This window comes from Carcharodon carcharias, chromosome 6 (assembly GCF_017639515.1).
Source record: "Carcharodon carcharias isolate sCarCar2 chromosome 6, sCarCar2.pri, whole genome shotgun sequence".
In the NCBI taxonomy this organism is placed as follows: Eukaryota; Metazoa; Chordata; class Chondrichthyes; order Lamniformes; family Lamnidae; genus Carcharodon; species Carcharodon carcharias.
This window is the reverse complement of record NC_054472.1, coordinates 25,031,478-25,051,256: the sequence shown is the minus strand read 5'-3', so window position 1 is coordinate 25,051,256 and position 19,779 is coordinate 25,031,478. Positions and strand designations below refer to the sequence as shown.

Below are 19,779 nucleotides of genomic sequence, written 5' to 3'. Positions count from 1 at the left end.
TGGTCAATGGTAACCCCCAGGATGTCGATAGTAGGGGATTCAGTGATAATAATGCCATTGAATGTCAAGGGGAGATGGTTAGATTCTCTCTAGTTGGAGATGGTCATGGCCTGACACTTGTGTGGCGCAAATGTTATTTGCCACTTGTCAGCCCAAGTCTGGATATTGTCTAGGTCTTGCTGCATTTGGACATGGACTGCTTCAGTATCTGAGTCATCGCGAATGGTGCTGGGCAACAATCATCAGCGAACATCCCCACTTTGGACCTTATGGTGGAAGGAAGGTCATTGATGAAGCAGCTGAAGATGGTTGGGCTGAGGACGCTATCCTGAGGAACTCTTGCAGTGATGTCCTGGAGCTGAGATGATGGACCTCCAACAACCACAACCATCTTCCTTTATGCTAGTTCAGACTTCAACCAGTGGAGATTTTTCCCCCCGATTCCCATTGACTCCAATTTTGCTAGGACTCCTTGATGCCACACTCAATCAAATGCGGCCTTGGTGTCAAGGGCAGTCACTCTCACCTCACCTTTGGAGTTCAGCTTTTTTGTCCATGTTTGAACTAAGGCTGTGATGAGGTCAGAAGCTGAGTGGCCCTGGCAGAATCCAAATTGAGCATCAGTGAGCAGGTCATTGCTAAGCAAGTGCTGCTTGATAGCATTGGTGATGACCCCTTCCATTACTTTACTGATGGTCAAGAGTAGACTGATGGGGCGGTAATTGACTGGGATGGATTTGTCCTGCTTTGTGTACACAGGACATACCTGGCCAATTTTCCACATAACCAGGTAGATGCAATAGTACTGCAACAGCTTAGCTAGGGGCATGGCAAGTTCTGGAGCACAAGTCTTCAGTACTATTGCCAGAATGTTGACAGGACTCAGTCTTTGCACTATCCAGTGCCTTCAGCCATTTCTTGATATTACATGGAGTAAATTTAAATTGAATTGGCTGAAGACTGGCAGGAGGAAACTGAGGTGGATCATCCACTTGGCACTTCTGGCTGAAGATTGTAGAAAATGTTTCAGCCTTATCTTTTGCACTGAAGTGCGGGGCTCCCCCATCATTGAGGATTGGGATATTTGTGGAGCCTCCTCTTCCAGTGAGTTGTTTAATTGTCCACCACCATTCACATCTGGATGTGGTAGGACTGCAGAGCTTAGATCAGATCCATTGGTTGTGGGGTCACTTACCCAGTCTATCACTTGCTGCTTAAGCTGTTGGGCACGCAAGTAGTCCTGTGTTATAGCTTCACAAGGTTGACACCTCACTTTTAGGTATGCCTGGTGCTGCTCCTGGCATGCCCTCCTGCACTCTTCATTGAACCAGGGTTGATCCTCTGGCTTGATGATAATGGTAGAGCAGGGGATATGTCGTGCCATGAGATTACAGATTGTGTTTTGAGTACAATTCTACTACTGCTGATGGCCCACAGTGCCTCATCGATGCCCAGTCTAGAGTTTCTAGATCTATTCGAAACCTATCCCATTTAGCATGTTGACAGTGCTACACAACATGATGGAGGGTATCCTCAACGTGAAGGCGGGACTTCGTCTCCACAACGACTGTGTGGAGGCCACTCTTACCAACACTGTCATGAACAGATGCATCTGCGGCAGGTAGGTTGGTGAGGATGAGATCAAGTACGTTTTTCCCTCTTGTTGGCTCCCTCACTACTTGCCGCAGGCCCAGTCTAGCAGCTATGGCCTTTAGGACTCAGCCAGCTCAGTTAGTAGTGGTGCTACCAAGCCACTCTTGGTGATGGACATTGAAGTCCCCCACCCAGAGTACATTCTGCACCCTTGCCACCCTCGGTGCTTCCTCTAAGTGGTACTCAACATGAAGGAGCAGGACATGGTGGGACAGGACATATCCGGGGATGGTGATGGTGGTATCTGGGACATTATTTGTAACATTTGATTCCATGAGGATGACTATGTCAGGCTGTTGCTTGGTTAGTCCGTGAGACAGCTCTCCCAATTTTGGCACTAGCACCTGATGTTAGTAAGGAGGACTTTGCAAGGTCAACAGGGCTCAGTTTGTCGTTGTTGTTTCAGGTGCCTAGGTTGATGCCAGGTGGCCTGTCCGGTTTCATTCCTTTTTTGAGACTTTGTAGCGGTTTGATATGCGGAGTAGAAAAGCAATGATGCTATGCTAGAGTTCCTTAGCATCCAACTGGTATCACTGGAAGGACTAAAAAGGTTGACCAAACTAATGTACAGTAATTGCAGAAAGCAATAGTGCACAATTACATTTAAACTGGGAACTCCAGCCTTTTCAGTAAAGTATGGTTCAGCAGCAGAGCACACTAGTGCAGGGTTTTCAAATTATGGTTCCCAATTCCTGGCAGTCCCATCCTCAAAAAGCCCTGGCAATTCAGTCCTTTTTGCGGTTTTGTCCTTGTCCATTATCTGAGGGGTGGAGGGCAGGGGGGAGAAAGAGAATTGTAAAGGGCTATTCTTGATGATTTTGCTTTGTTGATGGGTAAACCTTAATCAGCAAAATGGAACTTTTGCAAGTTCATGGGAACATGGAATGAAACTTGTGCTTTCTCCCAACTTCCCATTCGCTCTCCCACACCCAGCCATTACAAGGCTCCATGACATATACTGTATATTGTATATACCCTGAAGATAAAGTCTGGACACCACTGCACCGCACCATGAAAAAACACAAACAGCACGACTAGGTACAAATGTGAAGAGTTAAGCCAAAAGCAGAATGAAAAGTAGATGCATCCCCAAGACAGCTGCAGGAGGGGCTGTTTATACTTAAAGGAACGGTGCATTTCAGGGGAGAAAAATTACCTACAAGATTTAGGCGATGGGTGGTCAGTTAAACTAAAATGAATCTTTGCAAAAAGAAACCTGTTGATGAAGAGTTAAGCTGACTTATGCTTTTGTACGGTCTACAAATAGTCCAATGGTTAACAAAGGAATTGCTGAAATAACGTAAAAGTGAATCAGTTAAATTGCTCACAGAAGCATTAATTTGCCACATTGCTGCAAGCATTCTGACCACAGTCCCTTGTAGCTTCCTCCCCCCCACCACCCCCATGAAAAATAGGCAGCAACTAAATCTCTGTAGGCCAACAAATAGAACAAAGCAACCGCTGAACAAAGTACATTCAATGATTATGGTAGATACAGAGTCAACAGCGCTGCCTACAGAGATTTATTAAGATGTTGCTCACTCACTTCTACTGCACGAGGCGCAGCATAAATTAAAGCAACTAAACACATATGCAGTCGCGTGTGTGGAAATGTATATGGAAATTAATACTAAATATAACTGGTGGCAGGATTTTTTTAAAAAACTAGCCCTTACCTAATGCTGCATTTCCTCCGCCAGCATTATCATTTTCATCATCAAATTCTATCCGCACACCCTTTCCAGTACCAGCAGAAACACCACAGCCACCACTACGGCAGAGAGAAATGGGGACTACTCCATAGACGTATGCCAGCATGATGGGAACCCCAATTCCTGTAAAGAAACAACAGAAAAAAATGCATTCAACAGCAAAGCATGAGTTATCTCCTATTTGAAGCAGAATGCTTTTGTGTATTCGTCACACTGTTGATCACATTAACTAACCCAGGCACCACACGCAAATTAAAAATAGTCTGGTATGTCAGGTGTCAGCCCTTGGTTGGTAAGCTTAGATCAAGGTGGGTCACTACATGTTGGTAAGCAGATATTTCCTACTTTGTAGTCAGGTGACTTTGTGAACACTAATTCTGCATTAATAGGCTTACAACATTATAACTGGCCCATGCCTTTACTGCAGTTTTTTGTCAACAGTTCCATTCTAATTTCCTTTGGCTATTCCCCAATTACAAGCCTGATTACTTTCCAAGTCTATGTAATTCTGTGTAATTCTCTAACAGAAACCTGAAATCATATTAGGATTTCAAACACTTGACAAGAGTCACCCACTTAAGTTTAATATTAGTTTTTAAATCAGTGTCAATTACACACAAACGTCAACAGTTGCATAGTGTGAAGGAGTGTATAGGCAGAAAGCAGTTTGAAAATGTGCCTGACAGTCCTGTACCTGAGGTAATCATAATAAAGAGTTTGGTTCACTAGCTTTAGTTAGGGTGGTGGTACCAATACGCTACAATATAAAAATGAAACAATTTAGCCAATAGGATCAAAATGAAGCACTGTCAATTCAACATCTAAGCTGCTCCCTGTACTCGTGGCAGTCTTGCAACCCTCAGTATATCATCCCAGTGTTGTTCGAAATGTTCTCTTCAGACATTTGCAGGGCAACTCAACAGTAGTACTGCAGGTATTTTTTCCCCCACAGCTGAAATGGATACAGTATTAAAATGTCATATCACACTTTCCTAGCAACAATGTTTTCACTTCTGTTCAACAAAACTGATTTTAAATGTGGTATAATTACCCAGAACAGAGTTCCATTGTCATTTATATATCTCAATGCTTCATATACATGAAACAAAAATAACTACGTTATCGAAGGAAATATTGAAACAGTCAAGTGCCCATGAAATATTTTACAGCAGAATTATTAGTCCTGAAGATACACGAACATACAAATTAGGAGTAGGAGTAGGTCACTCGTTGAGTAAAAAGTTACATACTCGTTAAGGTTATTCTGTACTGAACACCTATGCTTTTTAAAAACATGCTAAATTAAATATAAATATAGTGTTAGGGTCAATGTGTGAAAGTGTGGTCCCTGTAATCCATCGAGGGTATGTTTACGTTTATTCTCGAGTAATACTCGCCGATTTAGTGGGACACAATTTTTTTGCTTGAACTCCACAACCGAACCCAAATCAATCCCATCCATCACAGATTAGGGGAGAAAACAAACAAATGAGACCATTTTTCACTCAAAAGACAACTCTAATTGACACCACTGCTATTCATTCCACTCAAACATACAGACTGCCATTCCGTCCCAGGGGCAGGCTTTTCTCATTCTTGAGCAATGGCTTAAAATGTGAATAACTTACTAATGAGAATAAACTTGAATATTTAGGTGTAAGGAAAAGGAATTTGCATTTATATATCACATCATCACATCTTGCCCAAAGTGCTTCACACTGAACAAATTACATTTTGAAATTACCGTTACCTTGGTAACCTCGGCTGAAAAAGGAATGGACCTGGATAACTTGAATCAATTAAATGTTCAGATTTCTGGTATTAGGGAGCATGTTAAACACAACATTGAAGAGCCCTTTTGCTCAAAATTGGTTCATTCACCTAGTAACATTTGCTGGATACAACCTCATCACAGATAGCAGCCATTTTGAGTAACCGCAAACTTCAATCAGGCCATTATGGTTCCTAACCTACACACACACACAGGCATAACTGCAAGATTTTAACAGAAAGAGCACTCATTCAACATGTGTGTCAAGCATCCAATTATGGCAACAGGTCCCAATTTTTACAAACCCTGTAAAGACGGGTCTTCCTCGAGTATGAGGGGAGAAAGAGTATATACAACTCAATTCCTCCACAATAGTGAGCTAACTTTCCTTCAAATCATGCAGCTCTATCCAAATCCCACACCTTCCATTGCAGGTTTACATACAATGCACAGGTAAAAATCCTAAATACAAGCTTTGTCTACTTTAGGAACCCAATCAATTCAAAGCCAACCCCAAAGCATGCTCCAAAAGCAGATCCAGATTACTGTCCCATTTTCATAATCAGCAAGGCTGTTGATTCCAGGCTATGGCCTTGTAAGTACAGAACTAAGATCTCCAATTATACACAAGATCAGCTAACACTGTAAACAGCCAGAATAGCAAGCAAACCACAGAGTTGGTAGACTGATAGCAAAACCTGTTTGCGAATAACAGCGGGGGGCTGTTCAAACTTTTCTGCCTTGAGTCTGGGGGAAGAGCTAGACGATACACATTGTCTCTGAACAATACAGAGCTGCCAATGCAAATCTGGCCTTGTGTAGGGAGTGAGGATAACAACAGATGCACAAAATGCTGTCAGTAGGTGGAATTTCCATGCACTTAAATGGCTATACATGAGGATAAATATTGTTTAAACTTTTATCAAGCTTCTAAATGAAATTTAGAATAACTTTGCCAAGGCTAGAAGTAGGGATGAGAGGGGAGGAGAAACAGAAGAATTGCCAGACAAATCAAAAACACAACATGAAGGCCTGAAACCAGAGCCAGTGGTGGACCCAGCCCATTTGTTGCTGCCAAAAGAGACATGCAGCCACATGAGTTGGGTTGCCTTGTTTGGCATTTCAGGGCTTTCTTCCAAAAGAATGATATTGTGCTATTTCTAGCAACAGGTAGCACCACACACATTATCCACAGGAACTTGAAAGAAAAGCACAAGGCAGCAGAACAATTAAGGATGATGTCCAAAATCTTGAGCTATAAACTGTTGCCAGTCATCTCTTTCCATATTTACTTTTATGCCAAACCCCTACATCAATTTAGAGCTGTCATTGCCTTTAATGCGTACTCATAGGTCAGCAGTGCACACCTTCAAGAGGCAACATTCAACAGATTGATGGATAATGCAGCAGACCACTACATCAGGACCAATCCATGTAATCTCTGACAAATAGAGGTCCAACAGCCCACTAATTGACTTCAATGGCACATACCCTCAACATCAACGAAAGACAACTGGTCGTATAAAATGGAAGACAGAAAGGTTGACTTGCATTTATATAGCTGAAAGTGCTTTGTGTACAAAGAATTACTCTGAAAGAACTGATAGACAGTTACATCTTACAAGAGCATCAGACCTCAAGTCATTGCAAATTAACGTAGCTGCACGACGTATAGTCATATACCAACACAAGGTAGCTTGAAGGTTAGATACATTTCAGTTACTGTGCTCATGTCAAACTTCCAACAAGGCTGCTTTTCCACTTGGACAAAAATATGACAGATCGAAAGCACAATTTCAACTGAAAAGAGGCCTCCAATCTGAACCATAGGTGATGAACACACACATTTCTTCTGATATAAACAATTAGCTGTGCCAGGATCTGTGGGCCCTTATACACTCATTATTTCTGAAGTATGCACGAGCGTCAGGTAGACTGTCCACTGATCATTCCTATAGAATTTCCACCTCATTCTCTAGCTCCCTAAAGGCGAAAAGAATTCTCAGAAGAATGCCCTGCCAGTGATTTTAATTGACAATTAAAATGTTTTGAATAGTATGAGGCATTTAATAGGAGAAAATTATAAAATGCAATTATAAATACAAAAAAAACTTAAAAATGCAGCAAAATAAATGCAGCAGAAGCAAAACCAAAAGTACAAAAACAGCAGCTTATGCTTACTCAGAAAATAGCAACATATGCCATTCAGAACTTGCTGCTTCAGGCCGCAATCGAGATTGGAAGGGCAACTGTTTTATACTGGGTGAGACTGGGAAGTAATAATGGGAAACAAGGAAATGGCAGGGACTTTAAACAAAAATTACGCATTGGTCTTCAGGGTAGAAGATACCAAAAAGCATCCCAAGAATAGTAAAAGAAACAGAGGGCAAAAGTGGATAAACTTAAAACAATCGCAATTACTTGAGAAAAAGTGCTAGGAAAACGAAAGGGATTAAAGGGTAACAAGACCCCTGGACCAGATGGCCTGCATTCTAGGATCTTAAATTGGCTGCAGAGATAGTGAGTGCATTGGTTGCAATCTTCCAAAATTCTCTAGATTCTGGAAAGGTCCCAACTGATTGAAAAACTGCAAATGTATCGCCGTTATTCAAGAAAGGAGGGAGACAGAAAACAGATTTCTGATTGACAAGAGAGTCAGGGGTTACGGACAGCAGGCATGAAAGTGGAGTTAAGGCCACAATCAGATCAGCCATGATCTTATTGAATGGTGGCGCAGGCTCAATGGGCTGAATGGCCTACTCCTGCTCATATATCCTATGAGCCTATGGCAGCATGTGATAACACATTTTTGAAGCAATCATGGAAATTTCAGGGAGAGTCCTACTTCAATTTGCATAATTATCACACCCTAAATAGAGAGAACATAACATGCCTGAGGATGACCCTATATTGACATCAATACAACTCAATCATAAAAAACTGAGTCCGTATTGACAATGCCCACACCACCCATATTAAGCAGTGTGACCATGTGACACAACCCAGACCACCACAAAACTTCCACAAATGTCATCGTTGCTCAATTGGTAACCTCTCATCAAGGTTTCTCAGTACTGAGGGTTATATGATCAGAGGATCATCTTTCAAGATTCCAACTGCCTGCTCAGTTAGATATTAAAGATCCAATGGCAGAAGTTTCAACATTGACAGGGGTTCAATGGAAAAGAAAAAAATTAGCCCTTGCTTATAATGGTGGCTAATCTGTTATCACTCATTTTACTCCCATGTTGCAGTTTACAAGTGCTGACATATTATTAAAAGGGAGTTCTAGCCAACATTCCTCTCTCCATGAGTAACATCAAAAACAAACTGTGGGGATCTTGCTGTGCATAATTCAGCTGCCATATCTGCCCACAAAATTACATTAATACACATCAAAATGGTTGTAAAATTCTTTGTGATATCTTCTTGAAGGCAACTTCTTTCTCAAAATTCCAATTAGGGTCTTTGTTTATTTTAATTTTGGTAATTTGGCACGTGACAAGAAATTTCAAGGCCATAAAGCCCTGAGCAATCCATTAACTTGTACATCTTGGCTCACCGTGTGCCAAATGAAAGGAAAAAAAATAACCATGAGACCCCGAGAAACCAGGATCTCGGGACTGTGTTACAGTGGGTCTCAAACACCAAAAAAATGTTGTGTTGCAAAATGCTTTCTTTTAATCTCAAATCTGAAAATGTAAAAACAAAAGCCATGTAATAATATATTTATTAAAGTAAACAGTTTCTCTACAGTTAGAGGAGCATGGCAATGTAAGAGCAGCTCCTGCTGTAAATGGCAAACTATTTTAAATAAATATAAGGATGGAACTGTGTGGTTTGGCAAATCATTACTATTCTAACAACATCATACAGCTCCCTCACAGATCGCTGCCAAACATTTATAGGAAATGAAACCTTTGGCCCACATAAAACAATGAAAATCCTTTAACAAGATAGTAAACATTTTGCACACCAGTAAACAGCTTCAATGGAGGGAGGCACAATAGAACACTGAATAGATTACAGAAAGATAACAACGAAGCACAGTGCAGATTCAAATAGGGCCAATTTTTAGTAGCTAAAATTGTTGTCATTGAGGACATTTTTTTTGATCTGTGCTTTATTTGTCTAGAATATTTTGTATTTAAAAGCAATACTATCAATAAATGTAGCATTATCCAATGATTATTGAACCAGAAATCTACATTGTTGAAAGGCTGTTTGTTTCCTTACCTACAGTTACTGCAGCAACAACAGGAGAAACAATTACTGATAACGTCACACCTCCAGTGATTGCCAAGTTCCGCTTGTGTTTTGAAATATCCTTTCCCTCGTAGCGATTGTGAATCTGAAATTATGAAAAATAACATTTAGTAAGGTGGAAGTACCTTTCCTTCTTTGTGATCACTCAACATTCCACTACAATAACAAGCACTGGTTTGGGCTCTCCAATAATGGAGGAGCTGCAGAAAATAAAGGGGAATGGAGAAGCTGCCTGTTTCATCTGATTAAGTTTCTGTGAAACACCTTGGAATGTGTTACACGTTAAAGGTCCTATATAAAATGCAAGTTGTTGCTGGAGAAGGAAGACGGAGATGTGTGGTGGGAAAGCTGGGGGTGGAGTTGGGAAGCATAAGAGCTTAAGTAATAGGAGCAGAAGGAGGTCATTCAGGCAGGTCAATCAGAAAGACCATTTCTGAACTCCTATATCAACTCTGCTTTCCTGTCTTAAATGTACTCAATGACTGAACATCCACAGCCCTTTGGGGTAGAGAATTACAAGGATTCACAACCCCTTGAGCAAAGAACTCTCTCATGTCAGTCCAAAGTTTGCAACCCCTTATTCTGAGACTGTGACTAAGTTCTAGGTTCCCCAAAAAGGGGAAACGTTCTCCCAGCATTTACCCCATCAAGCTACTTAAGAGTGTTATGTTTCAGTCACATCACCTCTCATTCTTCTAAACTCTAGGGCTGATAGGCCTAGTCTACTTAATCTCTCCGCATTGGATAATTCTTTCATCCCAGGAATCAGTCGAGGTGAACCTTCATTTTACTCCCTCTCAGTTAAGTATGTCCTTCCTGAGATAAGGTGGTCAAAACTGTACATAGTATCCACGTGTGAGCTCCACAAAGCTCTAAACAACTGTAGAAAGGAGGGAGAAGGGATGTCAAAGGTAGGGCAAAGGGTGGTGGGATGCACAAGAATAGGTTTAATCTGCACTGATTAGGACTCTCTGACATCAGTTGGTTTAAAGACCTGCTTTAAAAAGTGACTTCCTATTGTGATCCAAAGCGTATTAAACAGACGTTAAAACTAATCCATTCTTAAGAATTTCACAGGTTATCTTATTTTAGTGTACGCTAGCTGGTATTTTTCATCCACTGTTGAGAAGGCTAGCAGGGATTGAAACTTTGGCACAGCTATTTGTTGGAAAAAACTTTTACCTCAAGTAACATTTCAAATCTATTACTAAGGAATTACAAAGCCTTAATTCTAAGAATAGGCAAATAAAATCCTGTTGAATAATAGTTTATGGCAGCTCTAAAAATTGTTAGATTTTCAACCTGCCTTTTAAATGACCCAGCAGACAAGTGTGCTATGTTTGACTGAGACCTTCTCCATTTTGACTCCATGTCAGCAGGTTATATTGTCATTTACAGGAAACTTACTAGAGTTTGAGACCTCAAGACCGCCTCACAAGAATATCTTGTAGTGCTTAACACAAGAAATTCTCTTCAACTGGTCAAAAAAGTTTTACAAAATCAAAGATTATGCAATTTAACATTTGGTCAGCCTGAAACAAAGAAATCCTCCATTTTGATGTTACTGATATTGATAGAACCTATGGCAAACTAGGCAACCAACTTTGCAGCTATTGCTCCCAAATGCTCTTAAGTGACAATCTAGATTCAAAAGAAGGTGAGTGTTATTTTAGGGTCTCCCATCAACCAATGGTACTCCCAGCTGGTCACAATAATTTACACCATACGTTATTCATAGTATAAACCATGTACAATCATATTTCAGCTGCAACACAAAGACCAAATAAAAGCCACAAAACAAATAAATCAGATATCACAGCTGCATGCAAAACATGCTGAATGCTACAGGATATTGCATAACACCAGAAGTTCCTCAACTGGCAGTATCTACTTATTAGTGATTTCACATCTTTCCAGCCTACTGCAAAGGTTTATTTTGCAAAAGATAAAAAGGACAAAGTAGTTGATTTTGTTGCCTGTGTCCACACATTGGAATATTTTCCTTTACAAAAATGTAAGCCTCACCTAAAAAGTGAACACTATCGCCATTTTCCCCCACAACAAAATACACTCGATGAATGCTTTTCACTGCAGATTTGTTTTCTCCTCCTCCTCCTAATTATTGCTTTCGTTAGTTATATTCCTAAATTGGCAAACTCATTCATTACTGAAATGTTATTACTATATGCTGAAATTAACTGTTTATCATTTGGAAGGAGTTGAACAGTAACCCATTGATAAACCCGTGGGTGATGGCACTGTGCAGCGTAGCAACGAGCAACACTGAAGACAAGTGTCTGAACATCAGGTCTGTCCTTCAAGACAGACGAAATCCCATTTACAGTGCCACTCCATCATAATTGATACAGCTGATAAATATATCTTATTTCCTCCTGAAATAAGAGTATAGGTTGTGCCTCAATAGTGGAATTTAAAAAACTGAACCCGACTTGCCATGAAATTTATGAAAATTTGATGCTTCTTGTAATTAGGTTTGAAATATTAAAAATGCTCTGAGAGAACAGAGGGATCATTGTCTCAATTTTACAACCACTTTCTCAATATTTTAACAGGCATCAGCCAACAGATTATCAGTGACGCTCCACAAGTACACATCTTTCAATCTACATGTGCCAAGTTCCAGAAAACATGGCCCAAAAGGGCATTTGCTTCCCTTTTCCAAGTGGCTAAAAGTGGACCACCGAGCAGGACAGCAGTCAGTATAAATACAGGCTCCATACTATCACGCTGGAGTTGTCTGCAATATTATGATGGTCTATAAACAAGAGTTCCAAATGTTTTTGCTTAGACAACAAACACAATGGGTGACTTTCAAAATTAAGAACTGAAACTAATACTACAGTTAGAATTGAGAACTAGAAGTTGAGTACAAACTGGCTTTACTAAACCTTGATGGGGTAATTGTACAAAATTCTAAAATCATTACAATTTCTGATTCTTATGCAAATTATAATGATGCATAGGTGCCAGTGGCCACAATTACAACTAACATACATACGAACATACGTCTAAACACTAAATAGGAGAAGTAGGCCATTTGGCCCCTCGAGCCTGCTCCACCATTCAATAAGATCATGGCTGATCTGTTTGTGTTTCGGGTTCCACATTCCCATCCTAACCCAATAACCTTTGATTCCCTTGCCTAACAAGAATCTATCTACCTACCTCTGGCTTAAAAACATTCAGTGACCATGCTTCCATTGCCTTCTGAAGCAGAGAGAGTTCGGAAGTCGCACAACCCTCAGAAAAAAAATTCTCATCTCTGTCCCATAAGGGCAACCTCTGCCCCCTCGTTCTGGACTCACCCACAAGAGGAAACACTATTTCCACATCCACCTTGTCAAGACCATTCAGGATCTTATATATACTTCAATCAAATAATGCAATTAGCAAATGTGCCAGATGATCTTTGGTTAGCTAGGAAAAACAACTCAATGTACTACATTCCATCTACCTCATATCCACATGCCTTAAAGTGAACACAGTGTCGTAAAGGGAAGTACCTCAAATATTTGCCAGATCTTCTTTAATCTGTTTTGCACAAATGAATGATTCTAAAAAATAATAGGGGTGAAATTTTGCTTGGGTTTTAGTACAACTGAGTAATTATGTTTTGCATTGTAATGACTCCCAATAATCCTCCAAATAGCTTCTACACACAAGGAACATTTGGTCTACGTACATGCATAGTATTCCCATTTGTCAGGGGTCTATTTCTACATGTTGTGGGAGTTGGTTAGCTCAGTTGGCTAGCGTGTGATGCAGAATGACGCCAATGTCGTGGGTTCACTCCTCCTATCAGCTGTGCTAATTCATGGAGGTGTGCCTTGTCCCATGCTTGCGCAGTGGTGCCCCTCAAGCTTAGTACAACTAATTATCTCCCTTTCTCCAATGGAGAGGGATGCCTATGATCTTTTGTGGCCCGTGGCTAATTACTTATTACTGTGTGTTACTCAAGAACCATAATTGTCTTCAAGCCAGTCTACAGTTGTGTGTTCAATATCAGATTCTTCACAGTGATAACTTTGTTTACAGGCAGATCTGAGATACCTAAAAAAGTTAACTACACAGTTTTCAAAGTACTTTGTTCCTCACCTCAAAAAGGAGCTGATAAACAGCAACAAAGTCAAAGCTCCTCAGACTGAACCATATTCTCCCATGTGTGGTTTTAAATAATACTATGTTTTTTTAAGGTACTTACTTGTTCATCTTAGGAGTTGATTCCAAATTTCTTTCCATTAAAACCAGGGGCTTTGCAAAATATTTTAAGTGCAATTTAATTTTTAAAAGTGTTTCATAAAGTAATATCATGGCTTGTGGTGTGTTTTGAGATTCAAAGCTGCAATATTCCTGGAAGTACTGAGGCAGTAATTAAACTCAGAACTAGTCTATGTGCCAATTTGATTGCTGAGAGAACAAAGTGTCTTGGATCCACATAGTTACAAGTTAGAGCAGAAAGGGAAATTCTGATTTAAAATGGATCACATCTAGATGCCTGCTGAGGAAGAAAAAAAATATCACAGATGGTACATACTTGTATACTAAATAATAGGATTATGTGCTGCAGAGAATTGTGGGTCAACTGGCTTGGATGCAAAAAGATTGCATCAAAAAGAGATTTTTGGGTAGAAAAAGACAACTGGTCATAATATCCTGCAAAATCGACTGTTCACCACTACATAAAAATAAAAATAAAATTCTTTGCAGTTTGCCATAAAGCAGTACCACAGGCAAAGAATTTTATTTTTATTTTTATGTAGTCTACTGCACAATCAGCTGGGCACGAAACTAATCAGGCACCTATTTTCTTGTGGAATTTGTTCATCTTATTAAAATTTAGAATGAGCCTTGAACTTATTTTTTAATGGCTGTATAAATAGTGTGTTAATGATTTGGCACAGCAAATATTTATCTAAATATTTATTACTGTTGTTCACAATAATTCTCTACTTTTTTGGCAGCACTGTATTATCTTGTAACTGGAAATGTAACATCACACAGTTACAACTGAACAACTTGCAAAGTCTCTCTCAGTTTGAGAGAGAGAAATTTTAAAATGTTTCTGAAGCTTACTGGATTTCTAGAAACAAAAACATACACAACAGTCCTCAAGAAAAATACATATTGGGTTTTCCTCTCTTTACTCTAACCCCCCACAGTAAATGTAAATCCACCATTAAAGTTACTTGACATTATAGTTCCAAATCAGCACAACAGGTTTTAAAGCACTTTAAATGCTGATGTTTATATCGTACCTTTCGGCCTACATATACAGGGATCCCAATAATCATGGCTGGAATGGCAATCCCTGCAATGAGTGCTATTCCTACTGGAGCACCGACCAATGTGCCAAGCTGCCACAGAATCTTCTTCTTACGACTCCAAGGTTTCTTTCCCCAAAATGTACAGCCAGAAGGACTAGATAGGAGGTAAAAACACAAGTTAATTTAAAAAAAAGCCCAATTATTGAGTAAATTGCACTTTTCAAAATATCATTTCAAAATGCAAATACTTCTCGAAAGCCCACCACTATACCATAAACACAATAGCACATTATGGAACAAAGGTATTTAAATGGAGGACTGTTTGAAATCCATTATTAATGCAAATTCCTGGGGCCAGCATTTAAAAAACCTGATTTTTAGAACCTGTTTTTATAAAACTATTTCAATTATAGATTGAAACATCATCCTTGAAACGATCCGAATAAACCACTGCAAAATACACAAGCAGAATTTGTGCTCTCTAATCTGTTATCACATGTCCGTTTGACCAATGCTTTTGGGTAGGATGTCAAATTGCAAAAGCTAAGACAACTAATAAAACAGTTCCATCTCTTTTCTTTCAAGTAGCAGGGAGAACTGTCATATTAATGGCACTTACACAGTTATCAACAGAAACACAAGTTGGATACCCTCTCTTTGGACAAGCTAAATTATGGTGATTACGATGCAACACTTTAAAAATCTGGTTCATTATCTTGTGAGCAGTCTGACAAGAAAGAGGTTTAATTGCAAGCTCCTTTGTTTGTTTCCACTTCTCCTTCATTATCCCGCATATCATGTTTTTTAAAGTCAGTTTCTATTCCTGTTCCCCTCCTTGGGCTACTCACACTGGGGAGGGGGGGAAAAAAGAGTGATTAGGAAAAAAGCTGGTGACTTCTGACATAGATTAGTGGGACAACAAGGTCTTATTCATTTAAATAAGAACATTTCAAAGTGAAGTGGTTTAACAACTCCAACACTGGCTGGTCTCCCAATCAGTCACAGTTACCACCGTTACAGTGTTTTGAGATTGGAAGCAAAGATCCAATGCCGAGCAATAAGAGATCACATTTCTGTGCCTTATCAAGCATCATGATTGGGAAGTAGTGCCTGCTTGGTCAGTGCTTTCTTTTCAGATAGTCCGATCCCCTTATTTTCTCTCTTCTTCCTCTCTTGATGTATTGATATCTAATGACATAGTTGAAGTGTGAGCAACCTTCTGGTACCTTGCACAAGTTGACATTATAAATTTTACATGAGTGTGGACAGAGGGGTATCAAGTTATTCAAATTCTATTCTGTCCTCACTAAAAGCCCACATATATATCAATGCAGAGTGCTATGGAACAGGAGTATTGGCTATCTTATCCTTGTCTTAGCCCAGGGAAACTGAAACCGAGCTAAACCGAGTTCTGCGCACAACCATCTATAGGGCAGCCTAAAGATGCTTCTGTTCTTAAGCATACTGCATGAACTAAGAAAAAATGTGTTGTTGATGATGAGATAGAAACTGTGCGATTGGCATAATCATACAGTTTTAGAAACATGAAAGGAAATAAACATACTGTTCCCATATAAGTGATACATTTCCCCTTTCATTTATGTTTCTGGTGTCACTTTAGTATAACTGTCATAGCTAAAGTGCTGTAAATGGCTGCCTTTTCAAGCAGACAACAGATAATTGCAGAAAGCTATTGTGAAAATAATGGAAGTTCTGAATTAGGATAACTGCAATATTGTGCATAAAGCAGCCATTATTGAAGTCCTGTAGCACTGAAGAATGCAACTTCTGTTTTCACATTGAAGCAGAATGTTTCATATATGCAATTCCCACAACACTAGTTTTTAAAAAATCCAATTTAATAAAAGGGAACTTTGTTAACATAGACACTTAAAAATAAAGATAAAATTTCCAAGCCCATCTATGCTGCATTTAAAGTAGAAATGAACTTAACCATTAGATGCTTCCATAAGCAGTTTTCCAGAATGTAAAATGAACCCAATCTAACAGTAGGCATGTCCTGCCAATTCACCTAAACACTAGTAAATTGCATCTGATGTTGCCTGCAGTCAGTTGAAGCTTTTATGTACAGGAATGCAGTGAAGTTGGGAGTCATTTCAGAAACTCATTTCACAAAGCCACATAGTGGATAGCATCATTATGACAGTTGATATGGCTAAACGATGCCAAATGTCCTGATAATATTGAAAGGAATTGTGCACCCACACAAGATATTTAACTAGTCAAACTCCTGCACACATAGAAAGTCAAGATCAAGCATGGTCTTCAGATAAAGCAGGATTACAGCCCAAGTAATAATTGAACCTAGACATGCAGCTTTAATTCAGTTCCCAGTTTAAAGTAAAATTCCATGTTTCCAGTTGAAATTCCTTTGTCCACATTTACATGGAAACTGCTTATGTAAATTGGTTGTGCTGTAATTACAACCTCCTGTCAGTGATGGTGCTGCAGCACCTCCATTCACATGGAGGCTATAATTACAGCAGAAAAAAAATTGCTTGTATTAGATAAGTATGAACATAGGAATTTATAATGATAACAACTGATAGGAAGGGCACGCAGACTTGGAAAACACATTAGGTTCCGGATGTACCTCACCGCCACCTCACCTGACCCCTCCACTGCCCAATTTGTCTCACTGCTTGTCCATCATCCAATAAGGAATCAGCAGAAATTTCCTCCAATTAATGAGAATTCAGAAGCAACAGGTCTTCAATCCTGCCAAAAACCCCATTCCTTGGTCACCAACTCTATCTCTCTCCCTGGCCACTGTCCGAGACTGACTCGGACTGCTTGCATCCTTAGCATCATGTATGAACTTGACTCCATAACATTGCATACCTCCACCCCACCTCAGTTCATTAACTGCTGAAACCTCATCCACACTTTGGTTATCTTGAGACTCAGCTAGTCCAACCCACACCTGGCCGGCTTCACACCATTCACCCTCCTGAACTGGAACTCATCCAAAGCTCTGCTACCAGAATCCTAACTTGCACCAAGTCCCATTCAACCATCGCCCCTCCCCGCCGTGTTCGGTGATTTAAATGGCTCTGTTTCAGCAATGCCTCACTGTTAAAATTTTCATTTGAGTTTTTAAAGCTCTCCATGGTCTTGTTCCTCTCTCCGTAACCTCCTCCAGCCCAAAAAACCCTTTGCTTTGTCTGCACCCTTCCAATTCTGGCCTCTTACACATCCTGGATTTTGGTAGTACAGAATTTGTGTATTGCTGAAAAAAGAGAGACATGTCTAAGCTTTTCATCTTGCACTCACTCATCAGGACGTTCACAAGAATACCAATATAAGGGAAAAGAATAACAATTCATACTATATGTGAAGACAGTGCTGATTGGTTGGCAAGTGGCTTTGCCATGGAGAATGCACCATTGATGATGACTGACAATTGACTGCCAAGCATTGTTTGAAATTTAAAAACAGCAGCTTGACCCCGATTTGAGTCAGCGAATGGCTGTTGCTTATTTTGTTTGGTTGAAACAGGCACAGTTAATAACTTCGACTGTAGCTTCCAGTACCCGCAAATGCACCACATTGCAAGCCCAAGTGACTATCTTAAATTGGTTGTCACCATAATTCTTAGTACATTCGCTGACAACCAACTTAAGATTGTCAGTCGGGCTCACAATGTAGCGCATTTGCATGTACTGGAACATATATTAATACACAGGGCCCTTTTCTTTGCAAACAGAAAGAACATGTACACACGTTGTGCCTGTTTCAGCTAAACAAAATAAGTGACAGCCAATCACTGACTCATTTCTCAGGGCAATGCCATGACCGATCAGGGTCAGCTGCCTGGTTCAAATTTTAAACAATGCTTGGCAGTTAACTGTCAGTTACCATCAGTGGTGCATTCTCCATGGCAACACCACTTGCCAACCAATCAACATTCTTTTCACACACAGTATAAATTGTTGTTTTCCCCTTATATTGGCATTCTTGCGAGTGTCCAGATGAAAGCAAGATGAAAAGCTTAGACATGTCTCTTATTAGCAATATCCTAAATTTCCATTGCTCCACCACTGGCAGCTGTGCCATCAGCCATTTAGATTCTAAGCTCTGGAATTCCCTTCTTAAACCTCTCTGCCTGTTTCTTAAGACCTACCTCTTTGACTGAGCTTTTGGTCATTCTATTCTTTTGTCTTCTCCTTTTACTTAGTATCAAGCTTTGGTTTATAATGCTTCTATGAAGTGTCTCGAGACATTTTACTACTTTAATGATGGCAGAAATTTTAAAATGCACAATTCTGGAAGTCAGGTTTTCAAGATTTGCTGTTGAAGACTTACCTTAAATAGTGCAGATCAGAGATTTCTTTCATACAAAGCCAACAGAACTCACAACCACATACTGCACAAGTCATATGATTACAGCTTCCATCATTCATTTTTATTATGTATGCTGCACATCGTGGGCAAGGTTTAATATCATCTGCTGCAAAAAGAAACATTATTGAAAAATCACATTATTGAAAAATATAAGTAAAATGCTCAGGCACGATAGCCCTGCATCAATATATTTTTGGACTAAATTAAATAGTCTATCACCAGCTACGCAAATTCAAACAAACAATCAAACTTATTAAATGCACTTCCATCTTCACATGTTCCCCCAAGTTCCATAACATTGTCATTTTTATTTATAAGTATTTGGTTCCTGATGTATTTTGCAGTTGTTACTAAAAGAAATACCGGTAACATTTCAAAAGTGTGCCACAATAGCTTTTAAAAAATGGCCTCATTAATAAGCCACAGCTCAAATACAACAGTGCCTTAATGGAGTATTTTTTCTGATTCACAAAAATAAAGCTTTAAGGATCGTATTGAGTTCAATATTAACAGCCAAGTCACGCACCAGCAAGCCAAAAGGTCTGAATATCCTGGAAATTATTTATGAAATAAATTAAAGCTACTATGGCATGGAAAGTACATATCGTTCTACTGTGCCAAAAGATGCAGTATTTTACCTACACAGGCAAAGCAGAATTTAACAGTACGCTGTGGTGTATGCAGGGCACAGAAGTTGATGTCCATAGCTTCTGTTGGATGGGTACGC

General features: G+C 39.6%; 1 protein-coding gene across 5 annotated transcripts in view; it reads right to left on the bottom strand.

Moving 5' to 3' along the window:
- Positions 1–19,779, bottom strand: part of rnf19a (ring finger protein 19A, RBR E3 ubiquitin protein ligase) — a 67,647-nt gene that overhangs the window by 8,682 nt on the left and 39,186 nt on the right. For 3 of the 5 annotated variants that reach the window (XM_041189614.1, XM_041189613.1, XM_041189616.1), the window contains exons 4-7: positions 19,014–19,158; positions 14,679–14,841; positions 9,373–9,487; positions 3,330–3,488 (exon numbers count right to left, since the gene is read on the bottom strand). In XM_041189614.1, coding sequence (XP_041045548.1) covers positions 3,330–3,488; positions 9,373–9,487; positions 14,679–14,841; positions 19,014–19,158 — 582 coding nt within the window. The remainder of the gene's footprint in view (positions 1–3,329; positions 3,489–9,372; positions 9,488–14,678; positions 14,842–19,013; positions 19,159–19,779) is intronic. The other 2 variants (XM_041189615.1, XM_041189618.1) reach the window with 1 other exon arrangement.